General features: G+C 31.3%; 5 protein-coding genes across 10 annotated transcripts; 3 read left to right on the top strand and 2 right to left on the bottom strand.

The window, feature by feature from the left end:
* The first annotated feature begins 778 nt into the window (after positions 1-778).
* Positions 779-5,114, top strand: LOC128886884 (cytochrome P450 4C1-like). 2 transcript variants are annotated; one of them, XM_054142119.1, is made up of 14 exons: positions 839-919; positions 978-1,139; positions 1,873-2,142; positions 2,356-2,465; positions 2,595-2,685; positions 2,855-3,040; positions 3,160-3,253; positions 3,312-3,414; positions 3,674-3,776; positions 3,874-3,980; positions 4,058-4,126; positions 4,236-4,404; positions 4,571-4,750; positions 4,897-5,114. In XM_054142119.1, exons 3-14 carry the CDS (start codon positions 1,989-1,991, stop codon positions 5,064-5,066), a joined length of 1,536 nt encoding a protein of 511 aa, XP_053998094.1. In that variant the 5' UTR covers positions 839-919; positions 978-1,139; positions 1,873-1,988; the 3' UTR covers positions 5,067-5,114. The 2 variants fall into 2 exon arrangements, with proteins under 2 accessions (XP_053998092.1, XP_053998094.1); XM_054142117.1 differs by lacking the exon at positions 978-1,139 and having other exon boundaries at positions 779-919.
* LOC128886887 (NHP2-like protein 1 homolog) lies at positions 5,112-8,048 on the top strand. Of its 3 annotated transcripts, none has more exons than XM_054142124.1 (3): positions 5,112-5,787; positions 5,947-6,584; positions 6,663-7,268. In XM_054142124.1, exons 1-3 carry the CDS (start codon positions 5,785-5,787, stop codon positions 6,823-6,825), a joined length of 804 nt encoding a protein of 267 aa, XP_053998099.1. In that variant the 5' UTR covers positions 5,112-5,784; the 3' UTR covers positions 6,826-7,268. The 3 variants fall into 3 exon arrangements, with proteins under 3 accessions (XP_053998099.1, XP_053998098.1, XP_053998100.1); XM_054142125.1 differs by lacking the exon at positions 5,112-5,787 and adding an exon at positions 7,498-8,048 and having other exon boundaries at positions 5,984-6,584; positions 6,663-7,269; XM_054142123.1 differs by having other exon boundaries at positions 5,112-6,584.
* Positions 8,049-8,588: 540 nt separating this feature from the next.
* LOC128886885 (chitobiosyldiphosphodolichol beta-mannosyltransferase) lies at positions 8,589-10,577 on the bottom strand. Its single transcript, XM_054142120.1, has 6 exons — positions 10,281-10,577; positions 9,774-10,116; positions 9,462-9,709; positions 9,198-9,371; positions 9,001-9,115; positions 8,589-8,914 (listed from the first exon to the last, which is right to left on the bottom strand). Exons 1-6 carry the CDS (start codon positions 10,555-10,557, stop codon positions 8,704-8,706), a joined length of 1,368 nt encoding a protein of 455 aa, XP_053998095.1. The 5' UTR covers positions 10,558-10,577; the 3' UTR covers positions 8,589-8,703.
* A 697-nt stretch (positions 10,578-11,274) lies between these two features.
* LOC128887351 (ATPase family AAA domain-containing protein 5) lies at positions 11,275-15,929 on the top strand. Of its 3 annotated transcripts, XM_054143160.1 has the most exons (6): positions 11,588-11,728; positions 11,835-12,387; positions 12,461-12,777; positions 13,001-14,165; positions 14,253-14,670; positions 14,772-15,929. In XM_054143160.1, exons 2-6 carry the CDS (start codon positions 12,086-12,088, stop codon positions 15,534-15,536), a joined length of 2,967 nt encoding a protein of 988 aa, XP_053999135.1. In that variant the 5' UTR covers positions 11,588-11,728; positions 11,835-12,085; the 3' UTR covers positions 15,537-15,929. The 3 variants fall into 3 exon arrangements, with proteins under 3 accessions (XP_053999133.1, XP_053999134.1, XP_053999135.1); XM_054143158.1 differs by having other exon boundaries at positions 11,275-12,387; XM_054143159.1 differs by having other exon boundaries at positions 11,277-12,387; positions 13,004-14,165.
* A 52-nt stretch (positions 15,930-15,981) lies between these two features.
* On the bottom strand, positions 15,982-17,953 carry LOC128887352 (eukaryotic translation initiation factor 3 subunit L). Its single transcript, XM_054143161.1, has 3 exons — positions 17,792-17,953; positions 16,257-17,717; positions 15,982-16,172 (listed from the first exon to the last, which is right to left on the bottom strand). Exons 1-3 carry the CDS (start codon positions 17,810-17,812, stop codon positions 16,038-16,040), a joined length of 1,617 nt encoding a protein of 538 aa, XP_053999136.1. The 5' UTR covers positions 17,813-17,953; the 3' UTR covers positions 15,982-16,037.
* Between the last annotated feature and the right edge of the window lie 51 nt (positions 17,954-18,004).

Genomic DNA, 18,004 nt, shown 5'->3' with positions numbered 1-18,004 from the left:
TGCCGAACTAATTTTCGGAGTATGGTCAGCGTCTACTATCGGTAAAACGCTCAAGTTTGTCCGCAATAGTTCCTTTTTTCACGTCTAGATGGCGCCATTTACACTGTTTCTTTTTTCTTACCGACAACTATCGGTACATTACCATCATGTCGGTAACTTACCATTAAATGGCGCTATCTAGACGTGCAAATAGAAATTATTGAGGACAAACTTGAGCGTTTTCCCGATAGAGGCGCTGACCATAATCCGTAAATTAGTTCGGCCTGTTCACCGCTAGATGGCTATTGATTTGAGCGAAAATAGCGGTAACCCATAAAAATTTTCATAGTTTAAAAATGAAGTCTGATAAAAGGAATCTGGCCAGTACCAATTTTAGCGAAACAAGTGACAAAAAAAAACGACCATGCGAGTGTTTTCTTGACCTACGCTGCCTAAACCATTAAAGATATCTCTAAACAATGTACGAAAGAAATGTTGAGTATAAAAAGTTCGTGTCAGGATAACCGGTTTTATGTTATGGTTTGTAGCATCAAAACAAGTAAAGCGTACGAGCTATTTTTTACAGTATAAACTGTTCATTCAGCTGAAGAATCTAATACGGATGAGTCATGTCCTATCTGTTTAGGGACAAGGGTCAAACGCAAACAGGTTTCGATACTCACTTCAAGGGTAAGCTTCTTTAATTGAGGAAAAGACAAAATTATCAAACGCCCCCCCTTTAAAGATCTTATTGCATTTATAAGTATCTCTTCAATCCCCACTTCTCCCCACTCTGCGAGCAAATATGGTACTATAAATACTGGAACAAAATGAAACATCATTCAATTCTATTTACACTTTTTACTGGAATCTGTTCAGTGTTTATTTTATCGCGCCGTACAAACTTGCAACTATCTACATTGTTGAGATAACGAAATTTGTAAGTTCACGTTTTTATTTTCGTTTATCTTGATCCTATATCGTGCCATCGAGTTCAGGCTTTTAACGCAACACGAGCCTTTTTAATCCTGGTCAAAAAACAACATTATCGCATTATCGAGCTAGATATTTACTTCCGGTAATAGTTCCTCGTTGATTTTGCAACTACTTATCACGGAAGACTGCAGAGATTCCTAACATATTAAGTAAAAATAGATCAAGTACGAAGCCTTGAGAGTTATAATTATTAATCATAAGATGCTAAGTGCCATTACAAGCAGAAACAGAACCAGGAATCACAAAATTCAGATAGTCTAGCTGCTTGGTACTTTGCAATTAGTTAAATTAAAACAGTAGTTGCACGTTCAGTTTTTTTTAAGATAATTGCTTGTAAACACGCACTAATTGACACGCACGATCTCTAAACTACCCAGGATTTATCATTTAACAATTTGTTAGTAAACAGCTTATAGGAGAGGTTGCAAAACACTAAAAAAGTATTATCCAAATTTGAAGTCACACCATTGTGTCAGCAACAGCAAAGATCTCTCTTGAGATCGTAGGCCAACAGATCAACTAAAGAACGCGGTTGTTTCGATAAAAAATACAGAGTCTAATAGTCTATTTGTTTTTGTTGGATTTGCGTGTCATCCCGGGGAAATTAATAACAACTCGCTCTTAACTACGTAACGTGTAGATGAGTTTGCTTGGCTTCTACGGCTTGCGGAAAGTTCCCATCATTGAATGATGAAATTTTCTATGTTTAATATTTAGAAAAATTATACGGAAAAACAGCCCAACGAAGAACCTTGGCATACCATAACTTCATAGCTATGTTAATGTAAACAGCTAACCAGAATATTTCCATATTCTCAATAACACTTCCTACAATTACATTTATCACTTCAAACTACTCACGAGTTTAAAATTAAGTAATATAGTATTTTGTTTTAGCAACATATCTAACCATAATTGTCGAGTAAGCCTATGGTGAAGGTGCTACAAAGTGCACGCACTGAAGAGTACAGAAGCAATCGGTAAAACTAGACAGTCGTGAAACTTTTGCCAAAATGATTACCGGTATATTATTTATCACACTTGTCGGATTGCTTGTACACTATGCTGCTCTACAGTATGGAAGGCGTGGAAGGATGATTAATAAGATACCAGGTCCTCGAATGGCACCATTTATTGGAAATTTGTTGGACTTTCAGACTTCATCGGGTAAAGTCAGAAAGTTTCGATCACTCATTTCATTGAACATTGACCTGTATTTTTAAATCTGTTACAAAGAAAGGAATCATAAGTAGATATAGATCTATTGTTAATGAGTACTATATGCCTCTTATCGATATAATACTATATATAAATCTCTTATCGATTAACAATGATACAAATAACAGATCAACACAATTTGATATACATCCGTTATTATAGCTGAAATTTGGAAATATATGCGTCATCTTGCCGATGAATATTATCCAATTTATAGACTTTGGTTTGGTACGACGCCAACCGTAAATCTTCGCCACCCGGACGACGTCGAGGTAATAACAAAATTGTTTGTAACTAACTATTCACTACTTTTTACACATTACATCGCTTCTATAATTTTACTAATAGTTACTAAAGTTAAAAACAAAAAAACAAAAGAACTAACAAATTTCTGGATTCAGATAATTCTTGGAAGTCCGAAATACATCCATAAAAGCAGTATGTACGATCCCGTGATACCTTGGTTAAACACTGGACTTCTTACCAGTTCAGGTACTTCCGTTCTTATTTTCTTTCTGCAGAGTAAGTCTAAAAATTCGAATCGCGTAGCAATTTTTTTCCGAACAAAGATAGGAAAGGGTTCTACGTGAGAATGCGTATTTGTTTGAAAGATTGAAGTTGGATCATTGTTTCGCGCTCTACGTTCGTTAATTTCTATCAGGTGCCAAGTGGCATCAACGCAGGAAGATATTGACGCCCGCCTTTCATTTCAATATATTGCAACAATTCGTTGACGTTTTCGTCGAGGAATCGAACTATTTGATCGACTCGTTGAAGAACGAAGGGGGACCATCCGTACAAGAATTGGTACCTTTCTACAGCAAGCACACTTTGACTATAGTATGCAGTAAGCTATAAAACATGTTAATAATGTAAACGATAACTAAGCTATCTTGGAAGGTCGCGATACGTTTCCGGAATTATTGTTTCTCCCGATGGAATAATTTCCTGTGAATCCGTTTTCAGAAACGGCAATGGGAATTTCGTTGCGCGATAAAGGGAGCTTTCAACCCAAGTATCGAGAAGCTGTACACGATATGGGACAGCTTGTAATATACAGGTAAGTGATCAGTTGCGATTTATTTTTTGCTCTTGATGACCGAGTACTGATTTTGTAGAATAACAAGACCGTGGTTTCAATCAGAATTTCTCTTCAATCTCGTTCCCCAAGGATGGCGTCAAGCTAAAGTACTACAAATATTGCACAAATTTACTACAGAGGTAAGAAATACCTACAGTGGGTGTAGAATGTATTCGTACGCCGATCAATTTCCAAAAAAAACTATGTAAAATTGTAATTTATCCTTTTCCTTTTATAAATATTACTATTTAAGGAAATGGAAGAAACTTTTGGGACAACCTAATACAATTTCACACAAAAGTTTTTTTGGGAAATTTATCGGTGTACGAATACATTTTACACCCACTGTATTATACCTAATATTTATTAGAATACAGTTGCGTTAACGATACGTTAAAGGTCATCGAAGAAAGGCACAATTATCACAATCAGACCAACAATCAATACCTATCGAATTTTAAGAAGGATTCAAATCAAACGGATGATGACATTGACGAAAAAAGTAAGTGACGCGTGCTTATTATTAATTAGGTACAGCAACATTTTTGTACGGCTTAATAATATCTAACAACGAATTTATAAAATATCACTTGTTGCAGTTGGCAAAAGAAGGCTTACTATGCTCGATCTTCTGATAGAAACTCATCGAAAGAATCAGATAGACGACGAAGGTATCAGGGAAGAAGTAGACACATTTATGTTTACGGTTTGTTTGTTTTTTTGTCACTGTTCAGTTTTAATTCTTGCGCGATAAAATGCGTTATAAATCAACGTTTGTTTCAGGGACACGATACCACGGCGACTGCCCTTACCTATATCACTATGCTTCTAGCCGAACACAAAGAAGTACAGGTGATTCCACTTTGACGATTTTAATTTATACACTTAACAAATGTATCAAATATCCTTTGATCTTTGATATTACACTGTTCAGACAATTAGGTCTAACGAATGCTTTCAGGATCGAGCCAGAGCCGAAATAAACGAAGTTCTAAATGAAATTGACGGCAAAGTAACCATGTCCACTTTGCAAAATCTGTCATATCTCGACAGATGTATCAAAGAAAGTCTTCGGCTTTATCCAAGCGCACCAAGTATATCTCGTCGTCTGGAAACAGACGTACAATTAAGTAATTATCATATATTATAAAGCTATTAACACGTTTGGATCTGCCCCAACTCGCAACTCGCAACTCGCAAAATGCAGTGTAAATTGGGATCACTGCAAAATTTAACTCACGTCTGTGTGTGGCAGGAATTTCGTCGATGTTTAATATGGTCTTTTAACGTTTTCAGAAAATTACACATTACCAGCTGGTGCTGTAGTCAACGTGCACATAATAGACGTGCACAGGGATCCAAACTTCTGGCCAAATCCAAAAGTTTTCGATCCGGACAGATTTTTGCCTGAGAATGTGGAAAGACGTCATCCATATGCTTATGTACCTTTTAGTGCTGGTCCGCGTAATTGCATAGGTAAGAAAAGCGTGAATATGCCTGTTTCAGATACATAGTACGAAGTTATACAAGATTCTGAAGTACCCATAAACCTTGTATATGTACGTGGTTCTATCTTCCTTTGTTTTTATTACATTTTTTAATTTTTTTTTTTTAATTTATAGGACAACGATTCGCTATGTTAAAAATAAAAGCAACGTTATTATATTTATTACATAATTTCTATTTAGAACCCATTGATCATCTCAAAAATATATCTATTGACATCAATCTCACTCTACAACCTACACGTAGTCCCAAAGTTAAATTCATTCCCATTCAAACCACGGAATGAAAATCACATGCTGAAAATGGAACAGCTGTCTTAAGTAATGTAATGTAATAACGACAACGTAACGATGTCGTAAGGGAAAAGGGATAAATTTTGGGAAATGTTTCATTCGTTTAATAAAACAATTTTCTTAAATTTATATGCAAATCTAAATTGTAAATAAATTATTATTACCCATTCGCGCCTAAAACGCCCCTACCGACAAGCAACCCGGTCCTCGTGTGGGTTGAAATTTCACCCACGAAATTTGTCGCGTACACTTGTCAAATGTCAAATACAAAACTTTCAATGTTAGAATCTAACTCTAAATTTTAAAAACAATGTCAAATTTATAAGTTTTATGAATATCGACTCTTGAACACAAAATTAAAGACGAGTAATTCACCTACATTTTAAATCAAAAGAGAAATCGTTTTAACAGTAATGATGGACTTTTATTTTTTTATACAATGAACTCTTTCTTTCACTTAACCTTCTAAAAACATGTTTAACGTAGTATAGAATACTATCAATTTTCTGTAATGAAATAAAAGATGTCTATTTTTTAGTGAAGGGTACTTCAAATAATAATAATATTCCTATACCGGCATATGGTACAACAAGATATACTGAAGCAATTCACATAAAAAAGGATACAAAAAACTCTTTAAAAAATTGTCTATGTAGTACATACATTGAACCCTTGCTATCACGTATACAATCAGATAAGAAGATAAAAAAAATGGTAAAATCTAATCACTACAAATATTAAAATTATTTATGTTATTAATAACTATAAAAATTGATATACTCAAGTTAAAAAATGTTAAAAGTTAAATAAATTATAAATGTTTCCATTAAAATAATATATATATATTCTTTGATGTTTTTTACATATATGAAGAAATATATAAAAGCATCAAAGAAGAAAAATAATATTTGTAAAGACGCTGACACAACTATTTCATCGATTTGTGAGAAACCAAGAGAGAAAGATAGTGTATGTACAGACACAAAATCGAACATATCATCAATTTGTGACAATAAAATTAGCACATCCAGTACTTGTGTATGCATGAAAGGAATACAAAAATATAAGATGCCTTACAATGTTTGTTTAAAAGCTGAACAAGAATTATCAGAGACATCTAGTCTATCATCTTCAAATTTGAAACAAATTTTTACTGAAGTCCATTGTACTAGTCCAAAATTGATACATTCATATGAAGAACAGATGCATTGTACACCAGATCAGGAAGAAGTAGATATTTATAATTTTGATCTAATCGAAGCTCATCCTAGAGAAGAACCTCAAATAAGAACTAAAGATTTAGCACCACCTGGACACGACATAACTTTAATTCTTCCAGAATCTAATAACAAACTTGAAACTAGCTTTGACTCCCTAAGTATATGCGATGACAAGTCTGAAAATATAAATGACTTAACATATACTCACAGCACATTAGAACTTTTCTGGAATGTACTGCACTATGGAATGAATAAAAAAATACCTGAAAAATATACTACAGATCTCTTTCAGTAAGGCTACATTTAAAAAGTAATATATACATTTTCATGTAAGAGTAGCAACTTTTTATCATGCAATTTTAATTGCAGAGTTGAGACGGAAGAGTCAACGTGTTCATGTCCAAATATATTGTATAATAGCAAAGATTACAAAAATGTATTCCCAGATATAAATACTTGTACTATGTGTTGTTCACATGAAGTATCACGAAATAAGGTAAAAATCATATACTCCTGCATATATTTTATATAAACGCTTCATATAAAGAATGGATGGTTTCGACTCTGTTGCACCGGTTGGTAATGATCTAACAATTGGTTATACTTCATCGTTTTGAATTAACCGCTATAGCAGTACAATAATTTCCGTAAAATAAAATATTTTATCAATTTCTTTAAATGTAAAGAAATGCCGTTTTAAAACCCAATTTAATAAAATATATATGTACAATCCGTATTTATATATATGTATTTATGCGCCATGAATTGGGTTCTTGAAAACATTTACGAAGACGCTCATTTTCATTGTGGCCATGTGGCTTTGGTCAACACCACAGCACGTTGTGAATTAAACGTGATCTCGTGTTTAGCTCCTCCGTGAAGCGATTTTTAAGAATAATCGCCGAGAGGTTGCTTATTCTTGACGGAAAATACTTTGTTTTTACAGAAGAGTCTCAAGTATAACTCGTAAAAAATGGCAAGTACTTTATAGTTATTTGTTTTCATTTATCCACGTGTCATATTAAAGGTTATGTTTTGTACGTGGAACGTTATTTGAACTAATTGTATTACTTTACTTTACTTTACTTATTAAGTTAACTTAAAGTTAACATTATTTGTATACCAAATAAAAAATGTAACTTGTTATATTTTATTAAATATCTGTAATTGTAAATTTCCTAACTGTTAATGTTTTTTTATACAGACTGACGAAGTTAATCCAAAAGCATATCCTTTGGCTGATGCAACGTTAACGGCGAAAATCTTAAATTTAGTACAGCAAGCAATGAATTATAAACAATTAAGAAAAGGAGCTAACGAAGCAACAAAGACATTAAATCGTGGTTTATCGGAATTTATTGTAATGGCTGCTGATGCAGAGCCATTAGAAATTTTACTGCATTTACCATTATTATGCGAAGATAAAAATGTTCCATATGTATTTGTTAGGAGCAAACAAGCTTTAGGTCGTGCTTGTGGAGTATCCAGACCTGTTGTTGCTTGTTCGGTAACAGTTAACGAAGGCTCACAATTAAAACCACAAATTCAAGCTATACAGCAAGAAATTGAACGCCTCTTAGTTTAAGTAATTTGTACCTGATTTGAAATCTTCTCTTTCAATATAAAATCTATATTAACATTTATATTTTTTAATAATTTCAAATTTCAAATACTTTTGAAAAATGGAATTATGTATAATTCATACAGTATAATGTGCATCTGTGTAAATTGAACTAATAAAAATTTTTAAAAATATTGCTGATTATTATATTCATTTATAGTAAATGTTTCGTGTAAATTGTTTGCTATAAGTATCTGGTACATATTTACTAATTTAATATTTGTATGTAGTATAAAAAGGTGACTGATGCAAGACCTATAGCCATTGGAACATTCTTGGATGAACTCCTAACTTTAATAAAAGTATTAAACAAAATAGATAGAAGTATGATTATCACTGGATTGACTGATGTAACAAGTTCAATTATGAATAATGAAACTGAATTAATTATATTAGCTGCTGATGCAATGCATTTAATAATGCCTTTAAATTTTTTTGCACACTTAACAAATTTAGCAGTTAAAAGACATATATCTTTCGTATATGTTCCTAACAAAGAAGAACTAAGTCAAGCATGTTGCATGATTTCTGAAATAAGCATAATTTCTATAAAAAGAAATGTATCTTATTTTTCAGAAGAAATTAAACATATTAAACGCATTCTAAAAACATTAACATGATTTGTACGATCCAATAACATATAGCTTTTTAAAATAAAATATTTACAAGAACAGTTTATAATTTCGTTGAACATTTTTTAATAAGCATAAATAACTTGATGTGTTTTGTAATGAATATATGCAAAAGTTTGAAAGAATATACAGATTTATAAAATTAATATACTAAGCATTATTTAAAATGAGACAACACAACAGAAGTCCAGTTACCATCCCACCGATTTTCTTGAAAATTGCGGAGTTCACGTCGGAATTTTTCATCTAATTTGTGTTGAGATTCATTATTAGGGAAATTTTCAAACCATGATATTAAGTGAGTTGTTAGTTCTTTCTCATTTGAAAAAATCATTCCATTTTCGTAATGTATAACAAGTTCTGGTAAACTGAAAAATAAAAAACCCAAAAATCATAGCAATAAGGAATAATATTTTATAGTATTGTAAAGCATCAAATTTGTTATACTACTTGCCATTTAAAATTATATGCACAAACCGGAAGTCCGCATCCAAACATGTCCACAACTTTCATTGGCAAATCCAAACCACTAGATGAGGTATGAAGACAAATACCTAAGTCTGCACTAGCTGTATACAGTGATTACATTCTTTGTATTAATTAATCTGTATAAAATCAGTACAGAGTACATTTTGTGTTATACTTGAATACCTAGTATTTTAGGATAATCTTCACTTTCAAGCCAAGGTGTTATAATTGTTACATGTTTCCAATTTTTTAACTTTATAATAGCCATATAAAATTCTTTTAAAGGACCTTTACCAGTTATCACACAAATTAAGTTAGGTAAATTGCAAGTTTCTTGTACAATTGCATTTTCATATTCTAGAAAAATATATATATAATAATATAATCTACTCCAAATTCCATTACATGTAAAAAAACTTGCTTGTGTTAAAATAAATAAAAACCCACCTTGTAATGCATTTAATAATATTGAAAAATCTTCATCTTCTGTCCAACTAGTACTTGATACAATAAAGCCAGGTCTTTCAGAAGATAAATATACTTTGTTTAATCTATATTCTGTAAATACAGTTGAATTTTCTTTTGAACCTTTAAATATATTATATTTTTCACTTAATTTTGATAGAAATGTATGTTTTTCCATTAATGATATAGATTGAAATATATTTGCTGGGCGATCATATAATACTTCAGCTCTAAACAAGAAGAAATTATTAAATTATATATTTAAAATAAAAACATATACATAGAAATACTAACTTAATTCCCCATTTCTCTTCTAAGTCTTCCTTAAATGCTTTGGAAACACAAAAATTACTTTGAGCTTTAGAACCAAAGTAGGTTTCAATTATTTTTGCAACTTTGACTAATAAGTGATCGTTTCTTAAACTAAGTGCCATAATAGTATAAGCATAATTATGCCAATCAATAATAAATTGTGCATCCATTATAATGGAATAAAACCAACAAATGGGAAATGTTGGTATTGCTGGTGGGTTTTGTAGAAGAATATAACCTGGTATTCTCTTTCTAAACAAAACCCATAACAGAGTAACGGTTTGCCATACTGTTTTTACTACATAGCATGGAAGACGAGATAACTCTGAAATGTAAAACATGTTTCATTTTCAAACTTTTTTGAAAACAATCGGCGTTACTATGTTTTGTCGATTGCGGAATTCAAATGCAACATATGTGACAACAAAATTTACTTTAATTATAACTAGTTAAGCGTACTGTAAGCGCGTAATGAAATTGATAACATACTATCGTCTAATTCTGGCGGAGGTGGAAGGTAATAAATACGTATGCAAGGATTTTCTCTTATTTCTTTTAGCGGCAATGAGCCGGAATAACCTATACAATCTACCGTAAATCCTTCTTTTGCGAACGATAGTATATGATATTGCATTCTAGGACTTCTACCCAAATCTCCGAGAACAACGATACAGACATTCTTATGTTCTTTATATGCATTTAAATACAATTTTCTAATTAAAGCAAAAATCAAAGCAAACACGCATAATAAACAAATCGTCCACATTTTCAATCAATACACAGTCGAAATACATAAGTAAGTTGTATAGTATCATATTCATATATACACACATGTATACACAGTATATAGTGGCGCCATCGGTGGTAAAACGCCCAAGTTTGTTGTAAAAATAGTTCCCACGTTTTCTATGAGATGGCTAGTACGTAATAGTACTATATGAAAGTACATACATTGTATATGGCAGAGATGGGCAAAACCCTAGGCTTCAAATAAATCTGAAGTTTGCCGATGTGTTTGTCTCGTTTCTTTCTATGGAAAATGTTCAAAAGAGGAAACGAGACAAACATATCGGCAAACTTCAGATTTATTCAAAACCTAGGGTTTTACCCATCACTGGTATATGGTATTCCAGTGCAAGCTGCACGTAATAATAGATAAATGTAATGTAAATGTATTTCTTTCTTGATGCTATGAAGAGTTTTGAAATGTTTACGTCTTTTTGATTAAAGAAGGCCTCTACATAACACTATCCCTACTATAGAGTGCTAACCACGTTCTGCATTATGATTCGTAGAATCGGTTGGCGAGCGTAAGTGCTCTACCAATAAGAAGATTGAATACGCTTCCGTTACATCTGTGTCGTAATGTTTGCACTCCCATTCATAATAATAATATAAAAATATTGTATTTGGCATAGAATAAGATATATTTGCACAATAAACTTGTTAGTTTTATTAAAGACTAATTCTTTTTATAAAAAAAATTAATTTGAAAGACGCGAACATAGTAAAAATTGTAATTCCTAGTGCCCTTGCCAATAATGATCTAAAATAAATGGCGGGAATATTGCAATCAAATCTATTTTAATACCAACGCATAGTGTCATGGCGCCAAAATCTTACGCTACGCGTGTAACAAGAATAAGTGTTAAACTGGTTACTTTTACAATATCGTTTGCATTTTTGTAGTTTTTCTCGTGCAGTGATGAAGGATGAAAAATATTACACAATATTTTGTAGACACTGTAAAATCTAGCGAAATCACAATACGTTCTAACGATTATACGAAGGAAGAAATTGGATCTAAAGATGATTTGAATAAAAAGCATAATCGTATTAAAAACAAAATATCTCGAACTAATAATAAAGAAACAGAATGTGATGTTATAGAAAACAATAATGACATGATTGATAAAACACGTACTCCATTAACCAAAGTAAGTAACGTGAAAAAAAATTCACGTGAAACATCGAAAAGATCATCCTCATCGAAATTACCATCGCAAAAATTCCAAAATGAAGACTTGAATTGTTTGTTATTAGAAAATGAAGATATCTTCGACACGAGACCGAAAAGTCGAAGTGAAAAACAAAATTCTCGAAATTCTTTAAACAATGATAAGAGTTATAAGAAAAAATTGAAAGCTAAAAAAAACACTAATACTGATACAAGCTTAAATAGTTCATTTAAAAACAAGGATGATACTGACGATCTAGACTTATTAATTATTGATTCTGATGACCCAAATGAACAGGAAGATTGTCTCGAAGAATCTAATGCTTTTAAAATTATTATGAGTAGCAACAAACCAATGCAACGAATATCTCCGACAAAACTTCCTTCTCCAACTGACGAAACAACTAGGAATACCGAAGAATATAAAAAGAAAATAAGACGTTCTAAAGAAAGGCTTATAGCTTTAGCAGATAAAAAAGGATATTCCAAAAGAAAATTGTCAGAAATAGAGGAAGGTGAAAAGGTGGAACGAATTATTCAAAATCGTATAAAAGCTTTTAAAATGGGAGAGAAGAAAGATAATGTAAGCACACCTGTTTTAACACAAAGACAACCACATGGCATATTAAATTACTTCAGGTAACAGAATTTTCTTTCATTCAATAAGCAATAATTTCAATTTTACATTAAAATTTTTTATTTTATCTGATAGCAAAACACCGATGAACTTAACACACACAAATATATCGGATATGTCTACTATTGTAGTCAAAGCTGACGTGCACATGACAGAAAATTCTGTTAAACACAGTGGGTGCATTTCAAACTCAAAGAATGAAGTACGACCAAATAGGAAAAATGGATCAGATTTACATTTCTCTCAAATAGATGATATTAGTATTATAGAATCTGAAAATATTAATATATCACAAATAAAAGCAGAACATAAACAACAGCAAAACAATCATAAACGTAGATGGTCCTTAAGAGTTAAGCTTCGAAATTGCAAGGATGAAAATTCTTTGTCAGGTAATTTATAATTCGGTGAATATAATAAAATAAAATTGTCCAATATTTAAAACAAATTTATTACATATGATGAAAAAAAAATCTAGAAGCCTCCTAAATTATATTTTGGTTGTAGGCAATGAATTTGTACACTTTGATCGCTGATTCTTTGATTTTTATTTATTATTATTTGTACGTGTCTGTTTTCCTCATTTAAATATTTCTTTTTAATATTTTTTAAAAGCAGAAAATGTTAGTGTTGAAGAAATACTCTCGCCAAGAAGCAAAACTAAGTTAAACATGGAAAAATTGAAAAAATCTGAAAGAATTAAAAGTGTTTGTTCAGAAAATTCATTATTGAACAATAAGAGCAAGAAAAGTATACCAAAAAAACTACAGGAACTTGAGCAATTAGAATGTCTTGAGGATAATATAATCCAAGACAAAAAACATTCAAAAACCCAATTTGAAAATAAACATAAATTCATGTCTCATAAGTGCGAGTCAATTTTAACACAAAATAAAAATTTAACCGATTTTGTTGACTCCAATTTAGAAAATGTTACTGAAGTTAAATTAAATAAAACAAACCGCATAATTAATGATGATAATTCAAAGAGAAAGCCGACTGATAAATTGGCTCCTTTATTTACAAAACGACAAAAACCAGATCCAGAAACTATAGCAGCGCGACAATTGTTTTTACAGCCAGATATAACAGATAAAAGTAATAAAAATATAGATAGAAAAGTAAATAGTTTTGGTGTATTACCATTTCCAAGTATTAGTCACGTTACGCAATTAACCAAATTAAGTAGCAATTTAATAGACAACTTCGATATTCCAGAAAAGATTTGCAATCAATATGTTCCAGATTTAAATGTATACAACTATAAATGTGTAATAGACGTTTCTGAAATAAAGTTAAAATTACCAAAAAATATTAAGAAACCAAAAGTTCAGGAAGTATTAACAGAAATAGAAAAGAATTGTCCAGATGTAAGAGAAATGTGGAATATTATTTTATTCGCTTTTGGTAGAAATTCTAACGAAGCAGTAACATTAAAAACAAAAAGTAAAAGAAGTAAACAATCTGAAAAAAGTGAAACATCTAAACATAAACATAAATCAGATGAAATTGAAGGTTGTAGCTGGACTTATAAGTATAGACCAAAAAATGCTAAGGAGGTAGTTGGAAATGAAGAAGCTGCTGCAAAATTGAGAGAATGGTTAATTGGATGGAAAGCAACATTTACGAATGAGAATGATAGCAGTGGAGATGAATTTTATTCATCGGATAGTAGTTATTCAAGGATTAGTGGAAATAATCAGGTAGCTGTATTATTAGGACCACATGGTAGTGGAAAGACTGCTACTGTATATGCATTAGCAGAAGAATTCGGTTACACGTTAGTACACACTATTAATATTTATATAATGCATTTAAATCTTTTAGATTACATGTAGTAATTGAAAAAGAACCCTGTTTTGTTTAGTGTATTAGAAGTAAATGCATCGTCTAGAAGAACTGGAAAAAAACTGTTGAAAGAATTGGAAGAAGCAACTAAATCACATCGAATTAAAAAAGAGGACAATGCAATTCCTCTTTTTAATTCAATTTCAGATGAAATTTTACCAAAGAAAATACCACAAAATTCGCTCATTCTTATAGAAGACATTGATCTTGTGTTTGAAGAAGACGAAGGTTTCACTTCCGCTACATATCAATTAGCATCAAATACAAAACGTCCAATTATCATGACGTGTAGAAATGTTTGTCCACATTTAACTAAAATGGCACCTCAACAAAATAGAATTTATTTTCAAAGTCCTACTGGGAGTAAAGTGCTTGCTTTATTAGAACTGATTTCATTGGCAGAAACTGGTTACAAACTTCCAAATGATTGTATAACAGTAAGTATTGTTACTATAAAATTCGAATATATTATAAATTGTAAATAAGTAGTAGAAACCAAGAGAATGTAATATTATATCACAGAACTTTTTGTTCATAGGAACTGATGCAATCTGGTGATTTACGCAAAGCTATACTACAGTTACAATATTTATTGCTATCTGGTCCCATACAAATGTTTGAACAGTCTATAACTTTTAAGCACTCATTTTGGCAAAATATGCGACATTGTTTGTATAAACCAGCAATTAAAGCGAGTAAAAGACAAAGAACAAAAAGGATTCCAGGCAAAAACGTAGCGAATGATAATATAGATGTATTAAACGATGTAGCACATAGATTAGATAACATAGTTTTATTGTCGTCTTTAATCGAGGTAGAGGATAGTGCGTTAAACTTGTGGCAAATAAATACACAGCCTAGCCTGTCTTTAATTGAGAATACTGATCCATATTCTGTTTCAAATAATATATGTTTAAACATGGCTGAGTGGATAAGTAAAAAAGTTATGTATAAAGATAAATTAAATGAATTTGATGGAACTCGATATCAACATAATATTGGATTAAAAAAACAACTAAATAAAGGAATTAATGTAGCATTATCGAACACCACATCTTTAGTACTCGATCGTCGAATTATGTCTACAGATTATCTTCCATCTGTAAGAACGATATGTAGAGCAGAAGAGTGCAGAGCTAACATAAATAATAAGAGAGGAAATCGGTTCTTTCACTATCTTCATAGCTTGAAAGTATCATCTATATCATTCCAGCCTAACATTTTATCAGCAGCATGCCAAGTTATGTATGACAAAGGGGATAATGATACGCGTATAATTAAAAATAATTCTAATCTCATTTAACAATTTTTTACTGTATGGATTATAAGAATGGTTATATATATTTTCAAATATACATTATTTCTAACAATATGCAAAGTATATTTAATGACAAGTTTTTTGACGATAAAACTACTAATATTATGCAAATGCAAATATTTTGTTTGGTCTTTTAAATGAACTAGATTATATAGGCCATTGATGATGACTATCTTCACAATATCAAAAATTAAAATTGAATATTTTATAAATGCATTGTATTTTAATAATAAGAGTATGTCATATTCTATAGTTGTTTTTGACACAAGATTGTTGTACAAAATTGTATCATAGTGCTTTTGAAGTGCCTATTAAAATGATTGATTATAATGTTTTTGAATTTTATGATTATACACAATAAAATGTCGTCGGAAGTACCTATTAACATGATTGTGTATTTTAAATATTATAATCATAATAAAGACACATATTTATTATTAATTAATACTTTATTTTTTTTTAGTAAATATCATTTCATCGTGACATTTAAATTTTTATGTGGTGTAACTTTCGATTTAACTCTTCAAACTTCAGAATCTTTCGTATGAAGAAGTCACCGTAACGGTGCGCTACTTTAGTATCAGCAATATGGATCATATCATGATCAATATAAAAGTCCAACTGTAATAATGATATACATTACAAAATTATTATTTTTCATAGCTAATATAGAATAACGAAAACTCATATCAATAAATAAATTACCTCCGAACCAGATTGAAATTTGCCATCCAATCCAGATGCACCCTTTGTCCAAACAATATTTTTCATTTTATGCTTAAAACATAATAAATGAATAGTTAGAGTGCTAACTTCTTTTTCCAAATCCCAATTTTCTTCAGATCTGTTATTGCTACACATAAATGTGGCCAGTTTACTTAATGGCAAAGTAGTATATAATTTTAAATATGAACGAATTGTTGGTAACATTTTCTGCTGAATTACTTCGTCCATAAAGACTTGAGTCTGGTGCTTGATTGCTTCTCGTACATAGTCCTCATTCGGATTTTCAGGATTCGGCGGAGTGAGGGACAAGAATTTTGGGCATGCAAATAGAAAGCATGATTCGAATTCTACTAAATCTCCATATTGCATCTTATACATTTTTTCATGATAATTTTTATCTCGAAGTGCCTGTTGTAATCCTTCATCTATACATTGGGGATGAAGCACGAGACAGATAGCTAACAAATGATACATCTGATCTGTTTGCTTATTAATTTGATCGTTCTGGTAACTTCTTGTCGCGAATAATTGCTTTGTTCTTTGAATATATAACAAAATACCAGAAAATGTTCTGATTGCATCTGCGTATCTACGCATCATCATATATGCAAAACCAACATAATATGCAGTTGATATCTGACAACCAGGTACATGAGAGTATGCACTTTTTTTATAGAGTTCTACATTCTCTAGCACTTTGATAGCTTGATAATAATCTCCCAAGAGAGAATGTAAGCGTAACAAGCCTACAAGAGAGAAATATCCAAGCATCTTATACAAAGAATGTCTTCCAAATACACCTGCAACAGAGTCTGGATCTCCACCGCTCGCGTATACTTCTAACTGACTCTTGATTTTTGATTTGTCAACCAAATAATGTAAAACATTTAAAACACAAAGTACATCCCATATTTTGTTATGAGCATTCAAGTTTTCAATTTCTTCTGGTGTTTTATTGGATATATTTGCACGATATTGCGTGAAAGATTGAAATTGATAAACAAATTCATCAATGAGCTCCCATAACCATTGATCGGGTAACTCCAATTGAACTGGTGTTTCTGGATGTAATATGTAATTAAAAAGATCGCAATAATTATAAAAAGAACCAAGACGTTGTTCCAATGTCGGCCCCTGCATTCTAGCATAAATATGACGATAATACAGTTCCTTATAGAGAGTGAGGAACACCAGATCATTGTCAACTATATGTGCAACTGCTTGAGCATCTGGCCAAGAAGACTTATCGAACAACTGTTCTGATATTTTCGGAAATGATGTTTCATAAAGATTTTGTATCTCAAAAATCATTCCTTCATTTATGCAATTTCGTAAGAATACCAGAAAATTTCGTACAACTTCTGGCACTTGACGGTAAGTTACTCTGTCATATTGGTCACTGTGGACGTCTGTTGGCCCATAGTCATCGTATGTATCATACTGAAAATTTTATAAATATTAACTTCATTGATGTAATAATAATTTTATCTCATTATTGTCCAATCAATACTTACCTCGTTATATTCTTCGTACATGATGGCTAAGTATATTTAACTTTATACGAGTAGATTTACTTAACCTATACGTTAAGGAGGGTACAAAATCTAACCAAGAAGAATTACGAAAAATACACGAGCCACATAGTAGTATAGTCATAAACTATTCTAGAGCAAGATTCACTTTTACACACTTTTGACGTAAAGGAAATGCCAGGTGGTGACATCAGA

Source organism: Hylaeus anthracinus, unplaced genomic scaffold, assembly GCF_026225885.1.
Source record: "Hylaeus anthracinus isolate JK02 unplaced genomic scaffold, UHH_iyHylAnth1.0_haploid 11985, whole genome shotgun sequence".
Taxonomy (NCBI): Eukaryota; Metazoa; Arthropoda; class Insecta; order Hymenoptera; family Colletidae; genus Hylaeus; species Hylaeus anthracinus.
This window is presented reverse-complemented; position numbering and strand designations above follow the sequence as displayed.